The following is an 18,508-nucleotide window of genomic DNA, read 5'->3' as shown; positions in this document are numbered from 1 at the left end:
ATGCAGCGCTAAATCAATTTGACAAAAACAATGTCTGGTGAATTTAATGCCGCATTTGACTCTTAAATTCAGGGAAAGTTGACCAGGCTGCAGCACAACAAGTTAGAGAACCAGGAAGGCTCTGTGCTACCGTCGTCCGCCATTTCATTTGCTGTTTTGAAACGCAAAGGATGAAAAAAATAGAAATAAAAATGACAGATTTCATACGTGGCTGGCATTTTCAGTTGAATTGGACCAAACTCACCGGTTTCAAAGGTCACGTGATCAACCAGTGGTTTGTCGCTGATCTGTAAATATGTCTTCACCCTGTGGGGTCCTTGCCCACTGGAAACTTCCACTCCCCATACAACTGGATGCTGACTTCAGGAATTGTAAACAAAATAGAAAGACTGTCGCAATCCAAATGTCACCATGAACAACCCGTGTGGTGTTAGAGATCATTGCGTGTGGTGCAGAATCTACAATTGACTTGTGCAAACATTTAAGATGGAATCAGCAGACAGTTTTGCTTTAGCAGTTATGGCAGATGAATTTTTGATATGGAAACAAGGTATAATAATAGTAATAACTGATACCTTGGCTTACGAACTTAATTGGTTCCCAGACAGAGTGTGTAAGGCAAAAAGTGTGTATCCCAAAAAATAATTTCCCATACAAAACCATTAAAATGAGAATAATTCGTTACCAGGTCCCCACAAAACGTAATTTTCTACCCTACTAGGTAGAAACCCTAACCCTAACTACCTTAAAACTACACAAAACATACCTTATTTGATGTATAATAAATGTGCTACGTTATTATAATTGAAGAAATAAACTGTACAGTATAATAAAGTCATTTTATTTACCTTTGCGATGGTCGTTGATGGCTTGATGGAATGGTGTGGCCGGTTCCATCAGCATTAAACACTTGAGGTACATAGCCTTCTTCTTTCACCATCTTGAGGAATGATCCCTTGGAGGTGCTTTCTCTGCGATAGTTTTAGCTTTTTTCCTCATCAATTGTGTTCTGTTTAGCTGGGTTGATAGCTTTTTGCATCAAGTGTACAGATGGCTTGTGTGGGTTGTTTGTGGAGCCTGATTGATGGGATATTTTAACCTTCCAGTCTAGATTCTGCTTTTCAAAGTTGAAACGAGTCCAAATTTCACTGTTTTCTATCCATTTTCTCACCATTTCACTTTTGTTTCAAGCTCTGTCGTCTCCCTTTCGTGTGTGTGTGTGTGTTTTCTCACTCTCTCTCTGTCACCTGCCTGTCTCTTTAATGTTTATCCCCCCCCCCCCCACTGCCGGGTTCTTAGCCAATCACGTGGCTTTAACCGAAGACTGGGGGCGGGCAATAGAGGACAAAACAGTCGGCCACCATTTTCTTGTTAGGACACATCACTCATTGTGGCAGCTCCGTGTGTGTGTATGTGTAAAAATAGTTTGTATGCCAAGGTAAATTTTTCATAAATGTAACGTTCGTAAAGCGAAAAGTTTGTAAGCCAAGGGGTTCGTAAACCGAGGTATCACTGTCATAATAATACATTTTATGTAGATTTGCTCAGTAAAAGTTGAGTAACACTGGTCAAAGCACACCAATTGTGCACACATAAATAAATCCAATAGGTGAAATAGTTTGCATACAACGGAGCAGTTTTTGTACGGGTAGCCATCTTACCCCTGGTAGAAATGACTGATCAATGCTGGTTTAATTTGCAGTTGGAACTCATGTTTCTCATCATAGGGGGAGGTTTTGTAGTACTGTAAACACGACCTACGAAAATGGAGAAGAGTTTTTAGCAATGGTTTTAAATAAAATAAAAAAAGAGCAAACATGACATACTGTGTCAGGAGAAAAAGTTGGTCATAGGGCAAATCAAAATAAGTTCTGCAGGTCACAACTACTTCCAGGAGATGGTGCAGTTTCCTTAGTCGAAGAGCCTGCTCCTTCAAATCCACCTCTGTGGTTAGGTAATAACTCTGCATGGAGTACAATACAATACATACAACACTTTAACAACAGCTGAAGCGGTCGCAAAGCGCATAAATGTTAAGCGCTTTGTTACAGAAATCTAAACACTGCCGTTTTCTTTTAAATTTCACACTTTTTGTTGATTTTTCTCGGGCAGATGCCATGACATGACAATGATAAAAACAATGCTAACTCTCGACTCGATTCCAGGAATGACCCATAACACGAGCATGTGCAATTCATCTAAAGCAGTGGTGTCAAAGTTATTTTTTGCCGCGGGCCACATTGTAATTATGGTTTCCTTTCGAGGGCCGTTATGAATTTGGGGAAGCCATTAGAATGTTTAAATCCCTTCAAATATTACATATAGAGCACACAGCAAATTAATGAATAACTTGTTTTCAAATCTGAAGTCAAGAATAATGACTTTTATTGTGGTTGACATCCAAAAATATGAAATTTTGGCTCCGATTTTAGCAACCATCATGGAATTTAACAAGTTTGATTTGCTTTCGCGGGCCGAAAAAAATGATGTGGCGGGCCGGATTTTGACACCTGTGATCTAAAGGAAGCTAACAGCTGGCACTGTGTCGATCGCCTGTTCGAAATTTAGATATGATCCTTCGTGATCTCATGTTTTGAATAAACGTTGGGTTTTTACCATATTGACGATTTCTGACTTTGTTTTTATTGGAAACCGTCATTTTCATTAATAGACCGTAACCCAGAATGGGATAATGAAAACCTTACTCATTAAAGTAAAACCTGAGTAGCTGGCAGATATGTTAACATGGATAACTATCACATACAGGAAATAAAGCAGTTACAAAGATAGTAGAAAGCACCAGGCAGTAAAACTAAGATCAAGTCTAAATCATCCTGAGTCAAGTGACACATACTCAATAAATGTCTCAAAGCTTACCAAGTTATATGCAGTTGTCAATTCTTCCCCTGAGAAAAAGAGATGGAGTATTGTAAAAACAGTCTTTGCGATATGGGTTGCAGGCAAAATAGTGCACTCCATTTTGTATGACATGTATGTATAAATGACAAATAGGACAATCCCTTGGGTACAAAATACTGATTCAGTGTTGTTTAGAATATACCAGTGAGGTAGTTGAAGTAATCTTTCTTCATCTTGTCAAGGCCAATTTCTAACAACATTTGGATAGGTGCGAGGCCTGCTAGCGACACAGGCTCCATCTTCTGGTAGGAGGACTGCAGGATGAGCTTGGAGAGAGAGCTGCTACTGTCTCTGTGAATCTGGGGGTAATATCACAAATAATCTACGTTACATGGCAGTCAATGTGATTTCTCTTTGTGAAGCGGTTGAGAGAAGCCTTACCCACGGTTCGATGTCACCGTAAGTCAAGGCCTTGATGACCAATTTCAGGCTGTCTCTCACATCTTGGTAGCACGTAACACCTGCAATGTGGTTTTATCGCTGGTCGATTTGTATTACAGCCACATGAATTTAGATTTCTCTCATGATGGAACTAACTCACTCTTTCTCAGGCGAACCCACAGCTGCTCCACAAAATCCAAATCACCTCGCTCCAGGAAAGAGTAAAAAAGCGCAGGCTCGTTTTCAGGGTCTGTCTTTAGGTACAAAAAATATATACATTGGCGGGATGCGGTATCAGTCCCACTCAGTGAAAAGGGCAAATGTTAACCAATTGCCAAGTCATCGTCAACTATCCAATGGTGTTTCCATAATGTACAGTGAACACTTGTTCTTTGATTGAATCTTGCATATTGAGAAATTGATCAGGCATTTCTTTTTAAATAGGGTAGCTTTGACATTCATTCTGCAACACCACTTAAAGGACAACGGACGCCTCCGGACAAGTTGTGTCCAGAATTTGGAAAATTACTTCAAATGAATTCTACTGAGCGTATTTTACAAAGATTCCACTGCAAATAGCAATATTTTACGTTTTAAGACTCGCGCTGAATAATCAGGAAGTCTTGTTTTTGAGTTGAGGATGATGCCTTACTGAGAAAGCGACACACTATGCATTTTGGGTACTTTGTTTGGTCTGAAAACTTCGTGTTGATCCGGGTTGATGGCGAAATTAGAAGGAAAACACATAAATAACGCGTTGGTGAATCGTTGTGTGTTGCACCAAGACACAAATTCCGGGCAAACAAATCAACCCATTTCCAACGGAGCTTGGGCGCCGTCTTGTGCATTTTCTGGGACGTTACATTGGAATCCGGGACGCCTCAAACTGACACGGAAGGACTTCTTTAATCAATTGCAAACATTTATGTTTTCCTCTTCATAACTATTTGAATCATATTCATAACTGGATGAGTAACAAGAAAGCATCTTCTCCGAATATGAAGCCATTGTTTTGATTCTAGAGCAAGGCAAGACGTCCTGGCGTGACATCACGAACAAGTGCGCGGGACATTCTGAAACTCGGCATCTCCGGGGTCATTTTGAAGTAGTTTTGGGATACTTGAAGTCATTTTTATTGGCGTTTTTCATTTGACTAAAAATATGAGTCTGCGTGTTTTGGGTATTTTAGATACAATAAAACGTTTTTCTGATGTCAGGAAACAAAAAAATGGTGTCGGTTGTCCTTTAATGTATTGGTTCATACATGGTACATTACATCAACCATTATTTCACCAAGGCACATAATTCACATGAGAAAAATTTAGTCCAGGCACACCACTGCAAGAAAAAAAAATTGCATACAGACGCTCCCCTACTTATGAACATTCGAGTTATGAACAACAGTACATACAAACATTTTTGTAGCAACATACCTCTATGTAGTATTCTCTCCAGTTGTACATATATTTGATTAAATGTTTATTTTTCAGTACAAACCAATACATGTTACTTGTACAAGCCTTAAACATACTTATATAAACCATAAACATACATTCCATACAAAATATAGCACAAAAGTAACTTACGAACAAATTCACCTTACGACCGAACCTTCGGAACATATTTCGTTCATTAGTTGGGGAGCATTTAACTCATTCACAAATTTAGTCGGGACTTATAAATATGACGTACGGCGCCATTCCCGAACTTGTTTTTTTTTTTTTTTCATGTTTGGGTGCCGATAAAGGCCTGGCCATGGCCTCTCGCAATGTTTTTTTCTTTTCCACAAGGGACAGCATTTCCCTTTGTTCCATGTTAGCGCTTTGTCCTAGCTTCAGCTGTTGTTAAAGCCCTATATAAACCAATATGAATGCATTGCATTGTATTGTATTTTGGATAGCCGCCCTCATTTCAAGCTCATATAACTCCAGACCCATATAATTTAGGAATTAACTATTTTTTTTGTGATGAAAGACGAGAGTCTTGGATTTATAACACTGTATTGAATGTTTATGTTGTCGTAAAACTCAATATTCGGTGGGTCATAGAATTCAAGTGACAATGACAAAAACCCTGGCACTGGAGTGGACACATTTTTGCTGTCTGGCAGTGAATGGCTTAATTGTTCTGCTTGCCACTTTATATCCCTGGCATCATTTCTATTAAATAATGGGACCAATTAAGTGAAATTACAGAATTTCTCACTGCATACTGAATGATCTCTCAGGGTACAGTTATCACTGCATTAAGTACCATGCCATAAAATATCATTTTGAAAGTCCATTTTCACTAACTTGTTAGAATCAGTTATTTACCTCTTTACTTTATCATAAATTCAAATATACTTTTTTCATCAACATACCAAAAGTTAAAACGAGATGCTTTCTGAAAATATGCTTCTGCTTTACTTTACCTGTGTTGAACCTTGCTTGTGTTGTGACATGGTGAAACTCTGCTGCTCTTAATATGGAAAAAAAATGCATTATTATCGGTAAACCTGCGAAACGTGTCAAAAGAACTAAATACCTTCAAGGTACTCCTTGGTCAGGTCCACTGCTGACTTGCTTTCCAAAGGATTCAACCATTCCACCTCACCAGTTGTTAAACCATTAGCAAGAGTCTGAGCAAACAAAGAACAGGAACGCTTAAAAAAAATATAATTGAAATTTGGCAGAATTGCTTAAAACACTCCTCTATGGTGTGTCAAATGTGCCCATTCAACCAAAACATTTATTTTTGCCTTACAAGATTTTCACACACACACACACACACACACACACACACACACACACACACACACACACACACACACACACACACACACACACACACACACACACACACAACTTCTCGATTCTCACCTGACTAGAGAAACACACAAACCTGAAGAAACTGCAGCTCTCTGAACATCTCAAACATGGGTCTTTTTGTGTCTCCAGTAGCAACTTTAATACTCTGAAAAATGTTAAAGATTTTTTTACGGTGTGCGTTCCAGTTTGAGAAAAGACATTACAGTGTAAATTCAGCGTACGAGTATAGCTGTGGAGGACAGTGGGGGTGCCTCGAGGACGCTCTCGACGTTTCTCCACTTGAAATCCACTGTCAGGCTGCTTTGTGGTCCAATTGTTGTTTCTTCAGCCACAATGGAGTCAAACATATTAAACGTTGCACTTCCTTTAATTGCCATCTCGAGGAAATCACAAAAGGAGGATATATCTCATAACAGAAATCACATCGCAGAAAACTCAAAATAGAATATTGTGGTGGTTTACCATGGATGGATGGTGCCTTTTCTTGTGCTCTTGTTTCAACTCGTCAATAGTTATGAGAGCACTTTTGTTCACAGGGCCTAATAATGATGTTGGAATACATATTTTTAAAGTCACACAGATGTTCATTATGTTTCAAGATGCATTCAAGATTTCGTGCGTGTACAGTACCTTTGCATGTAACAGAGTATAATTTGACACCAGATATTTTACTGGCCACACTAACACCTTCAACTCCAAACCAGGCGGTACGAGCTGGATCCAACATGTCACATCGCACCCACAGAGGTCGTAGGGCAGCATCATCCACAGCATGAACGTTGACATTTTGAGATAACGTGTACCAGGACAGCATTTGCCTTTAAAATAAAATTAATTTAAAAAAAAAAACATACTTTTTTTAAAGAAGAAAACTGCTTCATTACGCTTGATCAGGAGTCATTAATATGAGGGTTGCAGGCACCAGGTGTTGCCTGTGGACCTGTTCTAAGAACAACTCACTCAACATTTATTGTTATTTCCAAATGTTGAAGACGAGATTATTTGAAAACCCAAATAGACTGGCTTCGTAACGTGTTCAATGGTTGTTAATAATTACAGTACTATGCAAAATCAGTTACACGGCCACTAGTTTTACATTATTTGAGCAAATGTGTTATTTAAGAACTGTGTATCTATCGACGCCTTTCACATTAATCAGTATCCAAGAATTAGCATTCTGTTTCCAGGAGCCTGGTGACACTCATTGTTGGTTACATAAAATGTGTTTATTATCACTTGCTTCATTTGGGGGTCATCTCTTACCTTGCTTTTGTGATTGGGAGAGGCTGTGGTATCAGTTCCGTTTGAAGGGTGGTTAATAAACTGCCGTCTGTGCAGATTGATGTCTCAACCGCATCATCAGAGTCGTTTAATTTCGGAACCTATTAGCAAATAGAAATTAAGTTCATTTTCTTTAAAAAAAATGTTATCGGCACTCAACAGAGATTTTCTGAAAATTAAAAGGTTCTCACGGCTTTTTCACAAATGAAGACTTCCTGGTCTGCGTATTCCAATACATTCAATGCAGCAATTATATCGCCATCCTTCTTCAATATTTGGATCTCGTCCTAAAAGCAAGAGGTACTCCAGACTTAAAAATATATTCGAAAACCCACAATGGTCAGGACATCAAATTACCTCATAAGTATAGCAATGATTGTTCTTATCTTCTTGAAGATCCCTGTACATACAAAAAAACCCACGAAATGTAAATATTCGGTGCACTTCACAGTTAATCGATGGGAAGGTTTCTTCAGCCGTCATCTGTACCTTTTTGAAAGTACTTCAAAAAAGTACAGATGACGGCTGGATGACCTTTTTGAAAGTACTTCAAAAAAGTACAGATGACGGCTGAAGAAACCTTCTCATCGATGGACCACTCCTGTACGACTGAGAGCTTACACAGACTTCACAGTTAACTACTCCCAAAACAAGACTTTTTGATTGAAACGATCTAAGACCGAATAAAATGTGAGCAAACGTCGATCTTACCTGAGTGTATTGAAAAACGGTTTCATTCTTGATAAAACCTTGGTGGCCATAAGTAAAAAAACAGACGTCTTTTGTTACTATTTCAACCTGGTTGTTGCAGTTTCGTTTTTGACTTCCGCGCGCTCTACTTAAATGACGTCGCAGGGTCAGAGTTCGACCAAACGGTCATCATTTCAAATGAATTATGATATAAAGAAATTAATTGCAGATGAATATATTCTTAAAAATCTATCCTGATTTGTATTTATTGTAGAAATTAAGCGATTACATAAAATAATCACGTATTAATCACAAAGTACTTCCGTTTTTTACGTCACAATTGACAACATGGCGGAAAGAAATAGTCCCCACAAACACCACGAACGTAAATGTGCATATTTGTCTCTAAAAATGTTAAAACCATAATTTAATTGCTTTAATAATAATTAAAAACTTATTTTTTTTATTTTATCGTTGTTATAGCCCCTTTGTTAATATTTATCTTTTGGCGGATGTAGTTCTCATTTCGGCGGCAGCATAAACCTTTGAGGGTGAGTTACTCACTTCCTTTTTCCCGTGGCCGCCGTCGTGAGTGGAATCTCGTTCACGGCGGGTCGACAATTAAACAACGATTATGGTGAGGAACCACCAGCATAGCTGATTTTACAGCCCATGTTTCACTTTCTTGTTGCAATTATATCGTTCGGTTGCAACCAACGGATTTTTTTTTTCAATTGTAATTTATGTTTCTACTTGCATGATTCAAGGCTAAAGCGAGTAGCACGAGGAGCCATCTTTGAGATATCGTACGCTCGTCTCCTTGTGACACGTGTCTGCTACCCTCGTAGCTCTTGTATGGAAACTATATCTCTCACATTCCCAATCATTGCTAGATAACCCGTCACAGGTTCCACTTTTGTGTGTATAGGTTAGTTTTTTTATTTTGTGTTCCGACAATATCTAAAAAATCAGCACAGTTTACAGGCCGACGTAGTGAAAGCTAACTCCTATGAGCTAACAGGCCCGTTTCGGTGTGTGTGTGCGGAGTAAATGTGAGCACTACAATACTAATTCCGTGGTATGAGTAAAATCTAATAAAACTATTAGTAAAACGGGAATACAAATTGAACTAAGCCAATTACGTTGACTGAAGTCAGTTTGATGATTGGATTGGATATGCCTTTATTAGTCTCACAGTGATTATTCTGTGCAATCACATGGCAGTGTTACCATTTCATGGCTGCTCAAGATTAATTGTAATTTTTCTTATTAGGCCTGCGCCAGACCCCTAATCTCGGTTTACTCCGAGAAAGGAGATTCCTCTGGCAAGAATGTTGTCCTGCCTGCAGTTTTCAGGGCTCCCATTCGACCTGATGTCGTGAATTTTGTGCATACCAACATGCGCAAGAACAACCGCCAGCCCTATGCAGTCAGTGAACTGGCAGGTGGGTGCAACAAACACCTTTTAATACATTATTTACTCCTTTTATGCAGTGATTTTAATATCGCTGTAACTTCTGTTTTTTTAGGTCACCAGACTAGTGCTGAGTCCTGGGGTACTGGTAGAGCTGTGGCCCGTATCCCTCGTGTGAGGGGTGGTGGTACTCACCGTTCAGGCCAGGGTGCCTTTGGTAACGTATCCTTTTACAATTAGACAATGCGTCGCCTCAAGCCAATTCTCACACATGCAATGATGGTGTAATTTGCGTCTGACACTGTGTCCAGTGACAGAATGCCTGCTGTCAAATACTGGCTCGGTTGACTGGTGACAATTGTTTCTGAGCATGCAAGGTGTACCATTTTAAATATTGTCAGTGTTTGCACATTATTCTTAACTTTTCTACAAGATGTGTCGTGGGGGGCGCATGTTTGCCCCCACCAAGACCTGGCGCCGTTGGCACCGCAAGATCAACACGACTCAGAAGCGCTATGCCATCTGTTCTGCTCTGGCTGCTACTGCCATCCCCGGACTAGTCATGTCCAAGGGTGAGCTCATGCCTCAAATCACTCCTTAACTACTGATTTATGTTATTGGAACAGTTGCCATGATTCGATTAGATTCACTTTTATTAGTCTCATGGTGGAGAAATTTACGACACACAGCAACAAAGTGATGAAAAGAAAGGAAGTAGCGCAAAATACAGGAGCTGATGTAAAGGCAGCCATTGTCGCGGCGCCATCTTGAAGTTCAAATGTGAAAATAAGTCATTCAATTTAAGCACTTTTCTGCACCCTCTTTGTTGTATCCATCCAAAAGCACCAACCTTTCCGCTGCACAAAGCTGGGCTGTGAAAAATCTGCCCTTTACAAGTGCAGAAAAGCACACGCGCCCTAGAACTGTCCAGCGATGACAGTCAAATGCATACCTGCCAACTACTCTGGTTTTGCCGTAAAAACTACGATTTCATTATCCCATTCTGGGTTACGGGTTAATGAAAATTACGGTTTCCAATAAAAACAATGAATCCAAAATCGTCAAACACTAAGTATTGCACTCAATGTTAATTCAAAACAGGAGAACAGGCGATCGGCACAGTGCTAGCTGTTAGCTTCCTTGAGATGAATTGTGCATGTTCATGTTACGGGTCTTTCTTGGAATCCAGAGTGGCAGCTCATTTCCTGGAATCATGACTCAAGAATTAACATCATTTTTGTCATTGTCGTGTAATGGCTTCTGCCGGAGAAAAATCAACAAAAAGTGTGAACCGTAAAAGAAAACTACAGTCGTTTCGTGAGGAATAGTCCCCAGCATTTCCAGGAGGTATACTTAGCTCAAGAAAAGGTGAAAATGATGAGTTTGAGTTTCATACCTGTCAACCTTGGCTAATACCTGATCGTATAAATGATCACAATTTCCATATAAAAGTTGTAGTACATCGTACATTATTTGAAATGATAAGAAACGCTAACAAGCAGGAATGCAGACAGCTCACTGCGCATGCACAGTAACCTAGACCCCGGCGTGTTACTATGCTTTTCTGGTTTCAGAAGTTGGCAGGTATGCAAATGTCGCCGCCGTTCCTCCCAATCAAAAACAGCAATGGTGTAATTTGCGTCTGACCGTGTTGAACAGTGACAAGTTTGCCCGCTGTTTCAAAGCTGTCACAGGGTGGTGATGTGTTTAAATCTGAGCAGGTTCAAACTGAAGTCTTTCTAGTCATGTTGTGGTGGGCCAAATGTTGACATGATGTCCTCTACAGGGCACCGTATCGAGGAAATCCCCGAGGTTCCTCTGGTGGTTGAGGACAAAGTTGAGGGCTACAAGAAGACCAAGGAGGCGGTGCTTCTGCTGAAGAAGCTTAAAGCCTGGAATGACATCAAGAAGGTAGGCACAAATTCGACAATTTTTTTTTGAATTGCCCAGTGCTAATGCATTAATGAGTATTTTGTGATATTGACATATGTGTAGTTACCAATTTAATTAGTGCTTTTGACATTGTGAATCTCCAATGTTCAGGTCTATGCCTCGCAACGCATGCGCGCCGGAAAAGGGAAAATGAGGAATCGGCGACGCATTCAACGCAGAGGACCTTGCATCATCTACAACCAAGATGCTGGCGTCACCAAGGCATTCAGAAATATTCCGGGTAGGTTTTTATAACATTGGGCTGCAAGGGAAATAGGGAGGGGGGGGCAGATCGCTGATGCTCTGCACTGTTTGATCCATGAGGTCTTGTGTTGTCATGGTGCTTCTGATTGTGTTTGTTCTTGCCAAACTTTCTTGATCACCCTCAGCAATTCAGTTGTTAGCATAAAGTTGGAAAGTGACATTGAGGTCAAAAGATTTGAGTGACTGCTAAAGTCATCACTTCCATTTTTTGAAGCTGAATGACGCTGTTGAAAACTGTTTGGAGGGGTGACAAGTCCTTATCGTCAAAAATTGGATTTGTGATTGATTGTATGATGTTGCACTTCCTTTGCAGGCATCACCCTCCAGAACGTGAACAAGCTGAACCTCCTGAGAATTGCCCCCGGAGGACACGTGGGTCGTTTCTGCATCTGGACTGAGAGCGCTTTCCGCCAACTAGATAATTTGTATGGCACCTGGCGTAAACCTTCTACCATGAAGACCAACTACAAGTGAGTTTATCATGGAACAGCATGGTTGTTTGACTTACTGTGATGAGCTTTTCCACTTCACGGTCCGTGTTTTTGACAGCTGTGATATGAATGAAGTTCTGAGTCCATTGAAGAGTTGGACGTTGATGACATTTGGTATTGTGGGTTCGACAAATTAAGCACTACTCCTTTGTTTTCAGCTTGCCAATGCATAAAATGACTAACACAGACCTGGGCAGGATTCTAAAGAGCGAGGAGATCCAGAAAGCACTTCGTGCACCCAAGTAAGTCAACGTTTGCTTAAAAATGGGAGTACTATGGTACATGTTCAGACCTGAGTGAGGCACTGGACCAAAAACTATAAATGGATTGACACATATCATTGAGACTTTACTTTCTCCTTGCAGCAAGAAGATCGTCCGCAGAGTCCTGAAGAAGAATCCTCTGAAGAACCTGAGGATCATGTTCAAACTAAACCCCTACGCCAAGACTGCCAGACGTCATGCCATTCTTAAGCATGACCCTACAGTAAGAAACTACAAATGACACGTGCAGCGTGGCCCTTTCATTTTTATCTTACTGATTTGATCTATTTGCAACAGATCAAGGCGAAGATGCTGAAGCCCAAGAAGAAGCCCGGGAAGAAGGGAGCACCCAAAAAACTCAAGGCTTAACTTTATTCCTGATTGGAGTTCACTAAACAATAAATAAGTTTGGTTTGAATCAAAAGACCCAGGCCTGTCTTTTAACAGAAATGTAACGGATGAGTGTGGTGAGCTTTCTTAGTTCAAGGTCCGTTTTGGTGGCAACTTAGACTCTAGAGTTCTGAGTCTGCACAATTTTGATAGAACATATTACTGTACATTGAATGATTTCTTTCTTTCCAATTCAGCCTGGCAAACAGCAAGACCAGCACCGACCTGATATGGATTTTAAAGCGTGGCCCCCATAATGAAACATATGCACCCAGGGTAAGCAAATATTTGCAACTTTTTTAGTGTATTTATTGTTTAAGCTATGATGATACTCCCACTTGTGGTCCGTGTTTCTGAATCCTGATATTTTGGAAGTCCTGAGCAATGCTCAGATCATGGCCCATGATATTAATTTCATCCAGGCTTTATTGATAACCAAACATGCATTTCTTTTCTTTCAGCCTGACAATGCCGAGGAGCTCACCCAAGAAGTATTCAAAACAAATGTAGGTACTTGCATTTTTTTTGACTCATTTTATGAATGCAAAATGATGATACTCCCACTTCTGGTCCGTGTTTCTGAATCCTGATAAATTGGAAGTCCTGAGCAATGCACAGATTATGGACCCCAGGGGTATTCATTTGCTCATGGTTTTAGTGACTAAACACGCATTTCTTTTCAGACTGCCAATGTGCCCTCCTATGATGAGCTCAAGCAAGAAGTATTCAAAACAAATGTACGTACTTACATTTTTTTCCTCACCCCTCACATATTTTTTTACATGCAAAATGATGATACTCCCACTTCATGGTCCGTGTTTCTGAATCCTGATTAATTGGAAGTCCTGAGCAATGCACAGTTTAGAAACCCCAGGGCATTCATTTGCATCAGGTTTTAGTGACTAAACACGCATTTCTTTTCAGACTGCCAATGTGCACTCCTATGATGAGCTCAAGCAAGAAGTATTCAAAACAAATGTACGTACTTACATTTTTTTCCTCACCCCTCACATATTTGTTTACATGCAAAATGATGATACTCCCACTTCATGGTCCGTGTTTCTGAATCCTGATAAATTGGAAGTCCTGAGCAATGCACAGTTTAGAAACCCCAGGGCATTCATTTGCATCAGGTTTTAGTGACTAAACACACATCCCTTTTCAGATTGCCAATACGCACTCTTGTGACGAGGAGCTCAAGCCAGGATTCAAAACAAATGTACGTACTTACATTTTTTTCCTCACCCCTCACATATTTTTTTACATGCAAAATGATGATACTCCCACTTCATGGTCCGTGTTTCTGAATCCTGATTAATTGGAAGTCCTGAGCAATGCACAGTTTAGAAACCCCAGGGCATTCATTTGCATCAGGTTTTAGTGACTAAACACGCATTTCTTTTCAGACTGCCAATGTGCACTCCTATGATGAGCTCAAGCAAGAAGTATTCAAAACAAATGTACGTACTTACATTTTTTTCCTCACCCCTCACATATTTGTTTACATGCAAAATGATGATACTCCCACTTCATGGTCCGTGTTTCTGAATCCTGATAAATTGGAAGTCCTGAGCAATGCACAGTTTAGAAACCCCAGGGCATTCATTTGCATCAGGTTTTAGTGACTAAACACACATCCCTTTTCAGATTGCCAATACGCACTCTTGTGACGAGGAGCTCAAGCCAGGATTCTAAACAAATGTACGTACTTACATTTTTTTCCTCACCCCTCACATATTTTTTTACATGCAAAATGATGATACTCCCACTTCATGGTCCGTGTTTCTGAATCCTGATTAATTGGAAGTCCTGAGCAATGCACAGTTTAGAAACCCCAGGGCATTCATTTGCATCAGGTTTTAGTGACTAAACACGCATTTCTTTTCAGACTGCCAATGTGCACTCCTATGATGAGCTCAAGCAAGAAGTATTCAAAACAAATGTACGTACTTACATTTTTTTTCCTACCCCTTGCCTTACTTTTTTACATGCCAAATGATGATACTCCCACTTCAGGTCCGTGTTTCTGAATCCTGATTATATGGAAGTCCTGAGCAATGCACAGTTTAGAAACCCCAGGGCATTCATTTGCATCAGGTTTTAGTGACTAAACACACATCCCTTTTCAGATTGCCAATACGCACTCTTGTGACGAGGAGCTCAAGCCAGGATTCTAAACAAATGTACGTACTTACATTTTTTTCCTCACCCCTCACATATTTTTTTACATGCAAAATGATGATACTCCCACTTCATGGTCCGTGTTTCTGAATCCTGATTAATTGGAAGTCCTGAGCAATGCACAGTTTAGAAACCCCAGGGCATTCATTTGCATCAGGTTTTAGTGACTAAACACACATTTCTTTTCAGACTGCCAATGTGCCCTCCTATGATGAGCTCAAGCAAGAAGTATTCAAAACAAATGTACGTACTTACATTTTTTTCCTCACCCCTCACATATTTTTTTACATGCAAAATGATGATACTCCCACTTCTGGTCCGTGTTTCTGAATCCTGATTAGATGGAAGTCCTGAGCAATGCACAGTTTAGAAACCCCAGGGCATTCATTTGCATCAGGTTTTAGTGACTAAACACACATCCCTTTTCAGATTGCCAATACGCACTCTTGTGACGAGGAGCTCAAGCCAGGATTCTAAACAAATGTACGTACTTACATTTTTTTCCTCACCCCTCACATATTTTTTTACATGCAAAATGATGATACTCCCACTTCATGGTCCGTGTTTCTGAATCCTGATTAATTGGAAGTCCTGAGCAATGCACAGTTTAGAAACCCCAGGGCATTCATTTGCATCAGGTTTTAGTGACTAAACACACATTTCTTTTCAGACTGCCAATGTGCCCTCCTATGATGAGCTCAAGCAAGAAGTATTCAAAACAAATGTACGTACTTACATTTTTTTCCTCACCCCTCACATATTTTTTTACATGCAAAATGATGATACTCCCACTTCATGGTCCGTGTTTCTGAATCCTGATAAATTGGAAGTCCTGAGCAATGCACAGATTATGGACCCCAGGGGTATTCATCTGCTCATGGTTTTAGTGACTAAACACGCATTTCTTTTCAGACTGCCAATGTGCCCTCCTATGATGAGCTCAAGCAAGAAGTATTCAAAACAAATGTACGTACTTACATTTTTTTCCTCACCCCTCACATATTTTTTTACATGCAAAATGATGATACTCCCACTTCATGGTCCGTGTTTCTGAATCCTGATTAATTGGAAGTCCTGAGCAATGCACAGTTTAGAAACCCCAGGGCATTCATTTGCATCAGGTTTTAGTGACTAAACACACATTTCTTTTCAGACTGCCAATGTGCCCTCCTATGATGAGCTCAAGCAAGAAGTATTCAAAACAAATGTACGTACTTACATTTTTTTCCTCACCCCTCACATATTTTTTTTACATGCAAAATGATGATACTCCCACTTCATGGTCCGTGTTTCTGAATCCTGATTAATTGGAAGTCCTGAGCAATGCACAGTTTAGAAACCCCAGGGCATTCATTTGCATCAGGTTTTAGTGACTAAACACACATTTCTTTTCAGACTGCCAATGTGCACTCCTATGATGAGCTCAAGCAAGAAGTATTCAAAACAAATGTACGTACTTACATTTTTTTCCTCACCCCTCACATATTTTTTTACATGCAAAATGATGATACTCCCACTTCATGGTCCGTGTTTCTGAATCCTGATTAATTGGAAGTCCTGAGCAATGCACAGTTTAGAAACCCCAGGGCATTCATTTGCATCAGGTTTTAGTGACTAAACACGCATTTCTTTTCAGACTGCCAATGTGCACTCCTATGATGAGCTCAATCAAGAAGTATTCAAAACAAATGTACGTACTTACATTTTTTTCCTCACCCCTCACATATTTTTTTACATGCAAAATGATGATACTCCCACTTCATGGTCCGTGTTTCTGAATCCTGATAAATTGGAAGTCCTGAGCAATGCACAGTTTAGAAACCCCAGGGCATTCATTTGCATCAGGTTTTAGTGACTAAACACACATCCCTTTTCAGATTGCCAATACGCACTCTTGTGACGAGGAGCTCAAGCCAGGATTCTAAACAAATGTACGTACTTACATTTTTTTCCTCACCCCTCACATATTTTTTTACATGCAAAATGATGATACTCCCACTTCATGGTCCGTGTTTCTGAATCCTGATTAATTGGAAGTCCTGAGCAATGCACAGTTTAGAAACCCCAGGGCATTCATTTGCATCAGGTTTTAGTGACTAAACACACATTTCTTTTCAGACTGCCAATGTGCCCTCCTATGATGAGGTCAAGCAAGAAGTATTCAAAACAAATGTACGTACTTACATTTTTTTCCTCACCCCTCACATATTTTTTTACATGCAAAATGATGATACTCCCACTTCTGGTCCGTGTTTCTGAATCCTGATTAGATGGAAGTCCTGAGCAATGCACAGTTTAGAAACCCCAGGGCATTCATTTGCATCAGGTTTTAGTGACTAAACACACATCCCTTTTCAGATTGCCAATACGCACTCTTGTGACGAGGAGCTCAAGCCAGGATTCTAAACAAATGTACGTACTTAACATTTTTTTTCCTACCCCTTGCCTTACTTTTTTACATGCCAAATGATGATACTCCCACTTCTGGTCTGTGTTTCTGAATCCTGATTAGATGGAAGTCCTGAACCATACATACTGTATTTTGCTAGTGCTTAAATTGGTTCAGAGAGTTTCACCAAGTTGCGTTATTTCTTTCAGGGAAGACTGAAGAACTTGTGTAACCTTGGAAACAACCACCTGCTGCAGGGATGCATCTGGGCCGCACCCTTGCGACATTTACACATTTTGACAGCCACTGGCGCAACTTTGGAAACTCCACTGCACTGGCGCGTGTCTATTACAATTAGCGCATATGCTACATGGCCCCGCCACATATGACATACTTGTGTTAAAATGGCTAAAGAAACAAATGTAGTTAAACACCAATTGAAAACTGTTTTCCTTCAGAGGATTTAACTTTTGTCGTGATCCGGCGGAAACTGCTAAATGAGATCATCAAATATTCATTTACCCATGGTGCATTGCAGTATTTACATAGAACGACGTCGACAGATAGTGGCAATATGGAGTGAGAGCGGGAGTAAAACTAAAAGAAGTTAAAAACTAGCAGCAAACAAACATTTTCATTTTTAAAGAAACAACGGAGGGTAGTGACCATTCGTTTCAGAAAACTGCAGCAAATGATTCGAATTTAGTGGCTAAGTGGGAGTGATTTCAGAGCTGTTGCAGTACGTTGGAAATCTTAAAAGCAAATAAATTTGTTAAAGTAGACACTAGTAAGAACGTCTTTTCTGTAATACCGTCGAATATCAAAATAGCATGGGATTGATTGTATAGTAACTAAAGAAATTTGAAAAGGTTTGTTTATTTTATGAATGAACATATTTGACTTGAATTAAAATTGTTTATATATTCGAAAAATCGATATTGGTCAAATATTGTATTTTTGTCTTCAATTTAGAAGTATGCTCCAATGAATGTATTTTGGTTTATTTCAATTAGTTTGGTACACTTCGGCAATGTAAATCGGGCCCATCTATTTTAGAATTTAGTGCCGTGTTCAGACACAAGGGGGCCAACTTTTTTAATTTC

At 39.8% G+C, this 18,508-nt stretch overlaps 2 protein-coding genes and 20 non-coding genes across 22 annotated transcripts; 21 read left to right on the top strand and 1 right to left on the bottom strand.

Annotated features, from left to right (window-relative positions):
• Window positions 1-28: 28 nt before the first annotated feature.
• Window positions 29-8,308, bottom strand: zwilch (zwilch kinetochore protein). Its single transcript, XM_088996292.1, has 18 exons — window positions 8,103-8,308; window positions 7,749-7,791; window positions 7,583-7,678; window positions 7,374-7,492; window positions 6,741-6,928; window positions 6,573-6,649; window positions 6,332-6,487; window positions 6,184-6,255; window positions 5,827-5,920; window positions 5,714-5,760; window positions 3,461-3,554; window positions 3,301-3,380; window positions 3,062-3,218; window positions 2,878-2,906; window positions 1,827-1,963; window positions 1,662-1,757; window positions 245-360; window positions 29-151 (listed from the first exon to the last, which is right to left on the bottom strand). The coding sequence occupies exons 1-18, from the start codon at window positions 8,150-8,152 to the stop codon at window positions 69-71; spliced, it is 1,734 nt and encodes a 577-aa protein (XP_088852418.1). The 5' UTR covers window positions 8,153-8,308; the 3' UTR covers window positions 29-68.
• Window positions 8,309-8,560: 252 nt separating this feature from the next.
• rpl4 (ribosomal protein L4) lies at window positions 8,561-12,869 on the top strand. The gene is made up of 10 exons (XM_088996284.1): window positions 8,561-8,718; window positions 9,355-9,526; window positions 9,611-9,717; window positions 9,929-10,067; window positions 11,282-11,406; window positions 11,539-11,668; window positions 12,005-12,161; window positions 12,341-12,424; window positions 12,548-12,668; window positions 12,743-12,869. Exons 1-10 carry the CDS (start codon window positions 8,716-8,718, stop codon window positions 12,812-12,814), a joined length of 1,110 nt encoding a protein of 369 aa, XP_088852410.1. The 5' UTR covers window positions 8,561-8,715; the 3' UTR covers window positions 12,815-12,869.
• On the top strand, window positions 9,768-9,866 carry LOC148897827 (small nucleolar RNA SNORD16). The gene has a single exon (XR_016115153.1). It is a non-coding gene; the product is annotated as a small nucleolar RNA SNORD16 (small nucleolar RNA).
• On the top strand, window positions 12,196-12,267 carry LOC148897826 (small nucleolar RNA SNORD18). The gene has a single exon (XR_016115142.1). It is a non-coding gene; the product is annotated as a small nucleolar RNA SNORD18 (small nucleolar RNA).
• Window positions 12,870-13,152: 283 nt separating the features above from the next.
• On the top strand, window positions 13,153-13,220 carry LOC148897824 (small nucleolar RNA SNORD18). Its single transcript, XR_016115148.1, has one exon. It is a non-coding gene; the product is annotated as a small nucleolar RNA SNORD18 (small nucleolar RNA).
• A 158-nt stretch (window positions 13,221-13,378) lies between these two features.
• On the top strand, window positions 13,379-13,446 carry LOC148897823 (small nucleolar RNA SNORD18). Its single transcript, XR_016115150.1, has one exon. It is a non-coding gene; the product is annotated as a small nucleolar RNA SNORD18 (small nucleolar RNA).
• Window positions 13,447-13,619: 173 nt separating this feature from the next.
• Window positions 13,620-13,688, top strand: LOC148897822 (small nucleolar RNA SNORD18). Its single transcript, XR_016115141.1, has one exon. It is a non-coding gene; the product is annotated as a small nucleolar RNA SNORD18 (small nucleolar RNA).
• Window positions 13,689-13,860: 172 nt separating this feature from the next.
• Window positions 13,861-13,929, top strand: LOC148897821 (small nucleolar RNA SNORD18). Its single transcript, XR_016115147.1, has one exon. It is a non-coding gene; the product is annotated as a small nucleolar RNA SNORD18 (small nucleolar RNA).
• A 172-nt stretch (window positions 13,930-14,101) lies between these two features.
• Window positions 14,102-14,170, top strand: LOC148897820 (small nucleolar RNA SNORD18). Its single transcript, XR_016115140.1, has one exon. It is a non-coding gene; the product is annotated as a small nucleolar RNA SNORD18 (small nucleolar RNA).
• A 172-nt stretch (window positions 14,171-14,342) lies between these two features.
• LOC148897819 (small nucleolar RNA SNORD18) lies at window positions 14,343-14,411 on the top strand. The gene has a single exon (XR_016115146.1). It is a non-coding gene; the product is annotated as a small nucleolar RNA SNORD18 (small nucleolar RNA).
• A 172-nt stretch (window positions 14,412-14,583) lies between these two features.
• On the top strand, window positions 14,584-14,652 carry LOC148897818 (small nucleolar RNA SNORD18). Its single transcript, XR_016115139.1, has one exon. It is a non-coding gene; the product is annotated as a small nucleolar RNA SNORD18 (small nucleolar RNA).
• Window positions 14,653-14,825: 173 nt separating this feature from the next.
• Window positions 14,826-14,891, top strand: LOC148897817 (small nucleolar RNA SNORD18). Its single transcript, XR_016115149.1, has one exon. It is a non-coding gene; the product is annotated as a small nucleolar RNA SNORD18 (small nucleolar RNA).
• A 174-nt stretch (window positions 14,892-15,065) lies between these two features.
• On the top strand, window positions 15,066-15,134 carry LOC148897816 (small nucleolar RNA SNORD18). Its single transcript, XR_016115138.1, has one exon. It is a non-coding gene; the product is annotated as a small nucleolar RNA SNORD18 (small nucleolar RNA).
• Window positions 15,135-15,306: 172 nt separating this feature from the next.
• Window positions 15,307-15,374, top strand: LOC148897815 (small nucleolar RNA SNORD18). The gene has a single exon (XR_016115152.1). It is a non-coding gene; the product is annotated as a small nucleolar RNA SNORD18 (small nucleolar RNA).
• Window positions 15,375-15,546: 172 nt separating this feature from the next.
• On the top strand, window positions 15,547-15,615 carry LOC148897814 (small nucleolar RNA SNORD18). The gene has a single exon (XR_016115137.1). It is a non-coding gene; the product is annotated as a small nucleolar RNA SNORD18 (small nucleolar RNA).
• Window positions 15,616-15,787: 172 nt separating this feature from the next.
• Window positions 15,788-15,856, top strand: LOC148897813 (small nucleolar RNA SNORD18). Its single transcript, XR_016115145.1, has one exon. It is a non-coding gene; the product is annotated as a small nucleolar RNA SNORD18 (small nucleolar RNA).
• Window positions 15,857-16,029: 173 nt separating this feature from the next.
• LOC148897812 (small nucleolar RNA SNORD18) lies at window positions 16,030-16,098 on the top strand. Its single transcript, XR_016115136.1, has one exon. It is a non-coding gene; the product is annotated as a small nucleolar RNA SNORD18 (small nucleolar RNA).
• A 173-nt stretch (window positions 16,099-16,271) lies between these two features.
• LOC148897811 (small nucleolar RNA SNORD18) lies at window positions 16,272-16,340 on the top strand. The gene has a single exon (XR_016115135.1). It is a non-coding gene; the product is annotated as a small nucleolar RNA SNORD18 (small nucleolar RNA).
• Window positions 16,341-16,512: 172 nt separating this feature from the next.
• Window positions 16,513-16,581, top strand: LOC148897810 (small nucleolar RNA SNORD18). Its single transcript, XR_016115134.1, has one exon. It is a non-coding gene; the product is annotated as a small nucleolar RNA SNORD18 (small nucleolar RNA).
• Window positions 16,582-16,753: 172 nt separating this feature from the next.
• On the top strand, window positions 16,754-16,822 carry LOC148897809 (small nucleolar RNA SNORD18). Its single transcript, XR_016115144.1, has one exon. It is a non-coding gene; the product is annotated as a small nucleolar RNA SNORD18 (small nucleolar RNA).
• Window positions 16,823-16,994: 172 nt separating this feature from the next.
• Window positions 16,995-17,063, top strand: LOC148897808 (small nucleolar RNA SNORD18). Its single transcript, XR_016115133.1, has one exon. It is a non-coding gene; the product is annotated as a small nucleolar RNA SNORD18 (small nucleolar RNA).
• A 172-nt stretch (window positions 17,064-17,235) lies between these two features.
• On the top strand, window positions 17,236-17,303 carry LOC148897807 (small nucleolar RNA SNORD18). The gene has a single exon (XR_016115151.1). It is a non-coding gene; the product is annotated as a small nucleolar RNA SNORD18 (small nucleolar RNA).
• The last annotated feature ends 1,205 nt before the right edge of the window (window positions 17,304-18,508 follow it).

Source organism: Hippocampus bargibanti, linkage group LG05, assembly GCF_051943395.1.
Source record: "Hippocampus bargibanti isolate YZ-2025 linkage group LG05, ASM5194339v1, whole genome shotgun sequence".
NCBI lineage: Eukaryota > Metazoa > Chordata > Actinopteri > Syngnathiformes > Syngnathidae > Hippocampus > Hippocampus bargibanti.
This window is presented reverse-complemented; position numbering and strand designations above follow the sequence as displayed.